Below are 7,391 nucleotides of genomic sequence, written 5' to 3'. Positions count from 1 at the left end.
CAAACCAAATTAAAATTTATTGTTTAGGACGTAGATCCGAATTTATAAACGATATTAGTTTAAAACATCTAAGATGCAAACGAGTGTCGATAAATAGGAAAATGAATTATAACCATGAATATCGAAAATAATTTTATCACAAAAAATCGATCTCGTTGATAGCGCTTTAACGGGATTCGAACCCAACTGCGACACCGATAAGTGAGGAAACGAGGAACTATCGCCATTTTTTAGTAAACCCGGAAGTAAAATTATTTTTCAATTTCGTTTTTTTCATTTGAAGATCACATTTATCTAGCGAACTATGGCGTTTTTGGGAAGTAGGCTGCCACATATCCAACTGAGCAAAAGAGGTGTCTCAACTGGAGTATGCCTGTGCAGTAAAAAAGCCCGTATTCCGTATGACAAGCGATTTCCAGTAACGGCTAAACACATCAACGAAAGAAAACCCGGCGGCAACAGAGAATTTCGAGAAAATTGGGGAAGACGTGGTCAAGGTTTGTATCATCCTCGCTTGCCAGTGTTTAATTGTCTCCCACTAAAGTTTATGCTGACACTTACCCTGGCTGTAAACTCCTTCGTTGGTTCAATTATATTGTCCAAAAGATTTCTTGGGCAGACAGGTTTCCGCCGAGTTGAGAGGCCAACAGCCTATAAAGCCAATCAGATGGGTTGTTTTTCACCGGCAGATTTGCTGTGGGTGCATCTGATTTAGCTAGATATATTGAGTTGACTGGTTAGCACCAACCTGTCCGCCCAAGATATAGGTTTTGCGTTGAATCTGTATGCTGAAATTGACCTAATCTGTAGTCTGACTGACTCATTTTTAGATTGAATAATTGAGGAATTAGTTGAATTGGCTCCTGAATTTTGCATTTTTTTATAGCTCAAGGTGGTAGTTACCCAACAGGATATCTGGATGATAATGGCAAGTGGCAAGAAGTGCCAGAAATGGTTCCCGAATTCATTGTTCCCGATTTGTCAGATTTCAAGGTTAGTAAATTTACCATAATTTAGCTCATGGGGGAAACATCAAATACCCCCAAAAATATGAAGGAACGTTGATTTTAATACTTCTGGTGGGTGTCTCTGTGTAAACATAATCTATTTTATTTTTTCAGTTGAAGCCGTATGTCCCTTACAATGCTCCAGAAGTGGTCCAATCAGAATTTACAGCCAAAAACCTTTTCGATGCCACGATCGCAAAAGAGATTAAAGAACAATTTAGGAAAGGCAAAATCTCAATCGATGAAATTAAATCACAGATCGGAAAGTCTCCTCAGGAGTTGATGACTAAAGAATCTTGATACTCAACTAAAAATAAACAATAAAATAGCAATTTTTCCTATATAAACATGTTCTGGATTTTTTATTTGTTGTATTATATTAACAAAGAAAGCACAGTGGAGCCGTCTATTGAAGATTTAGGAAAATATCCTATTCACAGCGGCGTTTCCTTCGAGCCATCGATTTCGATAGTTTTCCCGATTGTCACTTTTTCCATCGGTTCGGAAAGTTCATCAGCGTCATCACTTTTCGTAGTACTGCTCGTTACTATTTTCCCTTTTTGTTCGTAATAATCTTTTTTGGCTGCGTTTAAAAGCACATTCGTCAGGGAGTTAGTGAAATTGCGTTGTTTCGGTAAAACTGGAGGCCATGGATTCCCTGAATGCGAATAGAATCGAGATTTACCAAACATCATCCATGTGAATTGTGAGGCTTTCATAGCTACGCTCAAACATACCTTTTAATTCTAGAATAGCCCATTGAGTTTGTGTTCCCGGTAAATCTCGAGGCAGCGAATAAACGTTGCAGAAACTTTCGCTGTAGTTTTCGTATCTTGGAACTAAAACCTTGAATAGCTTGTGAATGAGATCTTTTTCCTACAACGACACAGAAGAACAATCTGAATGATGATAAATCTGCAAACTGGATTAATTTCATAGATTAAAGAACAGGTTTTATTGTATAAAACTTACCAAAACCCAATGATCAACCATTTCCATTGTTGGCTTGTGTCGGTCGCCATATTTCACTGCCAAACTAATCAACTATAAAAAAATTTGTTTCGATTTTAGAAATGCAAGAACGTAGATGTAGGTTAGATTTAGGTATGATCTGTCCTGCAAATAGGTTCACTGAAATTCATCTGTATGAAAGATTTTTGAATTACTTACCCGTTCTGCATATTGCCGGGCCTCATCCGCTCGCTTATAATGTAAATCATCAAGTCTTTCATATCTTAACAATTTTGTCACGTCCCTTCGCAAACTCAACAGCCTTCCTTTTGGGCCGCTTCCGGGACCGCACGACCAAAATAGTTTTCTCGGCTTATTCTTAACCACAAATTTTAATTTCGGACCCGTAGATGTCATATTTCTGAAACGATGTTATGAAACATTTGAACAACTTCATATTATTTACATTAATACATGTCTTCTTTTGCTCCTTCCTTGTAATAATCATCATTAATGGATCAATAAAGCCAAAGCAAAGGACGTATTGAATTCATTGAATTGAATTGTTTTAAAGAATTTAATCAATATGCACTATGTAGGCCTATGCTTGTGGGTATCCGCGTCTATATCGGTTATAAATGACCTGGAAACTTTAATTTTGTTGTATAACCAAATATTCATGATTTATACTCACATGTTTGTAAATTTCACAGATTTAACCTCCGAGTGTAATGCTATACCTAGCACCTGCGTAATCTTTACCGTCAAGTGCTGCCTCTATACATATCGTTGACGGCGAATATGTGAACTAACCTATTACTCGCATGCCACAGTAGCTTATCGATTTCAGTGGAATTAGTTCACATATTTACCGCTATTGTTATATATAGGGGCAGCACTTGACGGTCAATATCTGATTGCACATTTAAGGTTAGTCAATTTTACAAAATTCTATTTCTACGCTTGTTTTCGGCTGAAAATGATCAGGTCATTATACAATACTGACAGTTTTTACCCCAGAGAATATACATTTAACGTTTTTAAAGATTTGTCCCCCAAGGGAAAAGAATTGATTTGATTCTATTAACCACTGGTACTGTCCCAACACAAAGTCAAATTAATTTATTCTGGCAAGTTCTATGAATTATTTTCTGGTTAAGGAAATAATTATGGAATTTTTCTTAACGGGCAGACAAATCAAGCCTATGATATTTAGGCCAATGACTGCTTTAGATATCCAGAGTTATCGAGATCATGGGTTCACTTGTTGATTCCACGGGCCTGACTGACAAAAAGTTTTTCCCCAGTATCCTATGTACTACAAGTAGGTGTCAGGCCCCATGGTTGATTCCCTGTGAATGTGACGAATTATATATGAATTGTGTGTAATTCAAATAATTCATTTCATTTATGAAATTTTTAGGTGATTACTGAAAAATGACGCACAATGAAGAGCGGGCGCACTGGATACGTGAAGGCATCATAGGACTCAGTGTAGGCGTTTTATATGGTACAACGAGTGTTTGTGTAGGACACCCGTTTGATACGTTAAAAACTAAGATGCAAGCGCAAACTGGTTTCGATAAAGGTGGAATGATGCAGACTCTATTAAAGACTTTGCGTACTCAGGGTGTTATCGGGCTATACAGGGGATGTATACCTCCGCTGTTCGGTTCAGGTATATTTCGATCGACTCAATTCGCCGTATTCGAAGCGATTTACACCGGTCTCGATAACGACTTCGGCAAATACGAATTACCCGGTACACTCGGGCTTCAGCTACGCGTAATCATAGGTGGCGCTATCGCCGCCACGTCGCGGGCTATCATCGAAACGCCGCTCGAATTCGCGAAGGTCCGACGACAAACGAACCAAACGTGGCATCTGAGAGGTCTGTATACTGGGTTCGGGGTGACGTGGGCGAGAACGATAGGATTAATGGGAACGTATTTCATCCTAGTCGACAGCGGGAGAAGACATTTCCCGGAACAGTTCAAAAAACCGTTAATCGGTCCGTTCTTGATATCAGGCGTATCGGCGACTCTCGCCTGGTGGATGGTTTGGCCGCTTGAATACATGAAGTCGCAAATTCAGGGAAATTATGGAGATTCGAAAATGAGCGTCGTTCAGAGATTGAAGTTTGTAATACGCGAAAAAGGAGGGTTTTTTGCGTTGTATCGTGGTCTAGCTCCTGGTACTATTCGAAGTTTTATGGCTAATGGTACGAGTATGGTGGTGATGACGTTAGCTCAGAAAAAAGTGTCTGAATTAGGCTTGAGAAAATCGTAATTTTGAAGTAGGCGTTACATCGATTTTGCACCAAATGCTTGTGATTGTTCTGGTCCATAACCTAATGTTTTAACCTTAAAGCTTTATTTTTGGATATTGACCTTGGTAACTCTCCGTAGATTTTCTGACTTCAGTATACTTTATTTTAGTCAGAGTAAGTAGTAAAGGTATGATGTCAAAGAGAGAAAAACTGTTACAGAGGGACTTTTTTTACCTGTTTTGCTCAATACTTATAAACTGTTTACCACTACTCCTCACATGGGAGATGTTCTATCGCGTTTTTGTACGAGAGATGCAGCTGAATTTACATGAAAATATTCTTGAAAGTATTGTATGTATTTTCTTGCATCATTCCATGGCTTTATGGTATTTCAAATTACGTGTATTTACAATATATTAGTATTTTATCATGCTTTAAAAACATAGAACTGACAATGGTTTTAGTAATAGAAACTCTTACTCATTTTATGTAAAGAATGTATCGTCAACTGAACCGCTGTGTCGGGTTCAGATTGAAATGGTTGTTAAAAACGATTATAACTTGATTCGAAATTTCGATTGTAAATATTATGGTTATACTAGTGGTGCTTTCACACTAACGATAGTCATAATGTTGTTATTCGTCTATGTCTAGCCATTCCGATCTCCTTGATTAATATTCTCAGTGATATCTCTGGTTGACGGGAGTCTTTTTCTTCGTATATTTCCTCATGTTAATATTTGCTGTGTTGTTGTTGAACTATTTACCGGTTTTAATGATATACATGTATCTAAGAATATTTTTTATAAAAAAACCAATTGATAATTGTGTTACATCCGAAAATAAATACGTATTTTCCTATATTAATGGTATCGTTGATTCAATGCTGCTCAATCTAATTCTCGCATCTCTTTAGATTTTCGTCGCTTACTTTTACTCTAACGTTACTCCAGGCCGGTATTCGAACCTGCCGAAGGAGGATGCGAAGAAGAGTTACGAACCAATCTCGCTGTCTGTGGATGGGTTTATAGACCGAAACTATACGTTATGAAAGCTTGAGGCAAATAAACTTAAGAAACAGCTAAAGTTGTTCATTCCACACAGACGTATTTATTTATCCCATAAACATTTGATTTGAATATTCTATTTCTTATTAGGGCAACGTCCTTCCATAAATTTGATGTCATCCAAAGCGATATCGGATTTTGAGCCGAAACCTCTAGTAGCGATCAATTCAATCTGTAAACAAGAGACAGTCGGTGTAGTTCGTTAATCAATGTAATATCGGTTTGAATTTGGATAATGTATAAAGTTTATTTTGAATCAAAAGTCTGTTTCGATAAAGAATAGAGCCTACCTTATAATTCTGTAATGGTGGGACTCCAATCTGTACCGAATGCCATCCACGGCCCCTGTTTCCGGCTACTGACATTACTACCTGACGTCTTCTTCTATAACCGCCATTATTCTCAAACGCAATCTTTAAACTTCCCATTTCGCTGCCATACATATAAAAGTAAACTTTCATACATTTCTGGCTCCTCGATGAATAGTTTGTAAGTTCTAAGATAGCCTGATCACCGTAACGTCTACCAGACGCTTCCATATATATGTATCGACCTACGAAAGATAAAATAACGAATATCGTATTCCAGCATGATATACATACATGTATAACCGGGCAAGAAAATGAGACCCCGCAAGTTTGACAAATCTGAAGAATTTGAGATACCGAGTTAGTGTTTGAGATCTAAAGGTCATATCATGTTCGTCTACTTGGGGTGAGTCAAATCAAAAAACTCAAATTACGATAACTTTGATAAAAACGCTTTAGTCTGCTGGTAGAAGACTATGGATAGCTTACCATAAGACGTTCCTAGAGTATGGTCACTGGACGGGCCAGTGTTGCTGGTTGGCGTTCCTCCTCGCTGCAGAATCCAGCGAATCCTACCAACATCTCTCCATTTACCAACACCGCGTTCGAAGTTTGTATCATAAACACCACCTGCTGCTGAAAAATGAAATATCATCGAAGATTCTAACGACAGTAGAAAGTCTGTGGGCGTTTTCATAGACCTTTATTTCAACTTAACCAAAGGATCAATTCGGTTGATAAACCCAGTAAGCTGGTCTATAAAATCAGCCCCTGAAACATGATGAACAATCATTTTCAATCATTACCTGATGATCCACCGCGGTTGCCGCTACCTCTATTTCCTGCTTAATTTAAAATGAAGTTCGCTGTAAGTTCAAATCCATAAAGAATCACTCTAATTCCAAACGAATTACTTCACTTACCGCCACCACACTCATTCCTGCACGACACTTTCTGCTTGCTTAATCCACTACATTGTGCTCCTCCATTACTAGGTTTAGGATCATCACATTTTCTTGTTCTGGACTTGGTACCGGCAGAGCAGTCACAGGCTCCAAACCCACTCCATCGTCCCCAATGACCATTGATCGATGCTGAAATTTATATTTCCACCGTATCCGTGTATTATCCGAGGAAAAAGTTGGGATAATCATTTCATTACGGCTTGGCCTCTCACCTCGGCATTGGTTTGTTGAGCATCGTGCTCTTTCGGTTTCAACGCCATACTGGTCGACATTCGGGCAACTATTGTGGAAACAGAATCTTTGTCTCTGCTTTTGGCAGTTTTCGGCTCCAACGCATGAGGACCACGGTGACCATCGAGATATTCCATTTCTACTACCTTCGGATTAAAGTTCAAAGAGATAAAACATGTTCTACAAGGCATGTAAGTTGGGCGGCAATTCTTCTATTTGTTGATAAGAAAATTGCAATGAATCATTGTCAGTATCCTGTCGTATATACGACCATCGTATTCGAGTCATCGAAAACTAATGATACTCCGAATTTTTAGTACTAAGCAAATCTTACTTGTCGAACAATCGTAAAGTTTGTTGATTCCAGCGATATCCAATGGGCTCAATCCATCGCGTTGTCCAAACTTCTGGTTGGGGTTGCCGATAGCTTGAATCGTCACTTTGCCATTTTTAGAGAATGCCGTTTTGCCGTAATGCATCACACTGCCGAAATCATAGTTCAAACCGAGTAACTCAGATTTTGCGTGTAGGTCGAAATTGTGTTGTTGTTCTGAAAATACAATCAACTCATCTGAAATTTATTTCAACGATTT

The 7,391-nt window shown here is 38.4% G+C and overlaps 4 protein-coding genes across 5 annotated transcripts; 2 read left to right on the top strand and 2 right to left on the bottom strand.

Moving 5' to 3' along the window:
- The first annotated feature begins 238 nt into the window (after positions 1–238).
- Positions 239–1,339, top strand: LOC141907062 (large ribosomal subunit protein mL41-like). The gene is made up of 3 exons (XM_074796627.1): positions 239–497; positions 887–993; positions 1,122–1,339. The coding sequence occupies exons 1-3, from the start codon at positions 305–307 to the stop codon at positions 1,305–1,307; spliced, it is 486 nt and encodes a 161-aa protein (XP_074652728.1). The 5' UTR covers positions 239–304; the 3' UTR covers positions 1,308–1,339.
- Positions 1,340–2,750, bottom strand: LOC141907061 (large ribosomal subunit protein bL17m-like). Its single transcript, XM_074796626.1, has 5 exons — positions 2,653–2,750; positions 2,178–2,379; positions 1,980–2,051; positions 1,745–1,883; positions 1,340–1,665 (listed from the first exon to the last, which is right to left on the bottom strand). The coding sequence occupies exons 2-5, from the start codon at positions 2,373–2,375 to the stop codon at positions 1,442–1,444; spliced, it is 633 nt and encodes a 210-aa protein (XP_074652727.1). The 5' UTR covers positions 2,376–2,379; positions 2,653–2,750; the 3' UTR covers positions 1,340–1,441.
- A 106-nt stretch (positions 2,751–2,856) lies between these two features.
- On the top strand, positions 2,857–5,064 carry LOC141907412 (mitochondrial substrate carrier family protein S-like). The gene is made up of 2 exons (XM_074797043.1): positions 2,857–2,888; positions 3,382–5,064. Exon 2 carries the CDS (start codon positions 3,396–3,398, stop codon positions 4,245–4,247), a length of 852 nt encoding a protein of 283 aa, XP_074653144.1. The 5' UTR covers positions 2,857–2,888; positions 3,382–3,395; the 3' UTR covers positions 4,248–5,064.
- A 281-nt stretch (positions 5,065–5,345) lies between these two features.
- LOC141907676 (uncharacterized) lies at positions 5,346–7,340 on the bottom strand. Of its 2 annotated transcripts, none has more exons than XM_074797399.1 (7): positions 7,133–7,340; positions 6,780–6,944; positions 6,526–6,696; positions 6,409–6,444; positions 6,092–6,238; positions 5,585–5,847; positions 5,346–5,466 (listed from the first exon to the last, which is right to left on the bottom strand). In XM_074797399.1, exons 1-7 carry the CDS (start codon positions 7,275–7,277, stop codon positions 5,371–5,373), a joined length of 1,023 nt encoding a protein of 340 aa, XP_074653500.1. In that variant the 5' UTR covers positions 7,278–7,340; the 3' UTR covers positions 5,346–5,370. The 2 variants fall into 2 exon arrangements, with proteins under 2 accessions (XP_074653500.1, XP_074653501.1); XM_074797400.1 differs by having other exon boundaries at positions 6,092–6,235.
- Positions 7,341–7,391: the final 51 nt, after the last annotated feature.

The sequence above is a fragment of the Tubulanus polymorphus genome, chromosome 6 (assembly GCF_964204645.1).
Source record: "Tubulanus polymorphus chromosome 6, tnTubPoly1.2, whole genome shotgun sequence".
Lineage (NCBI taxonomy): Eukaryota > Metazoa > Nemertea > Palaeonemertea > Tubulaniformes > Tubulanidae > Tubulanus > Tubulanus polymorphus.
The sequence above is the reverse complement of the archived record's forward strand: the minus strand, read 5'-3'. Positions and strand labels throughout refer to the sequence as shown.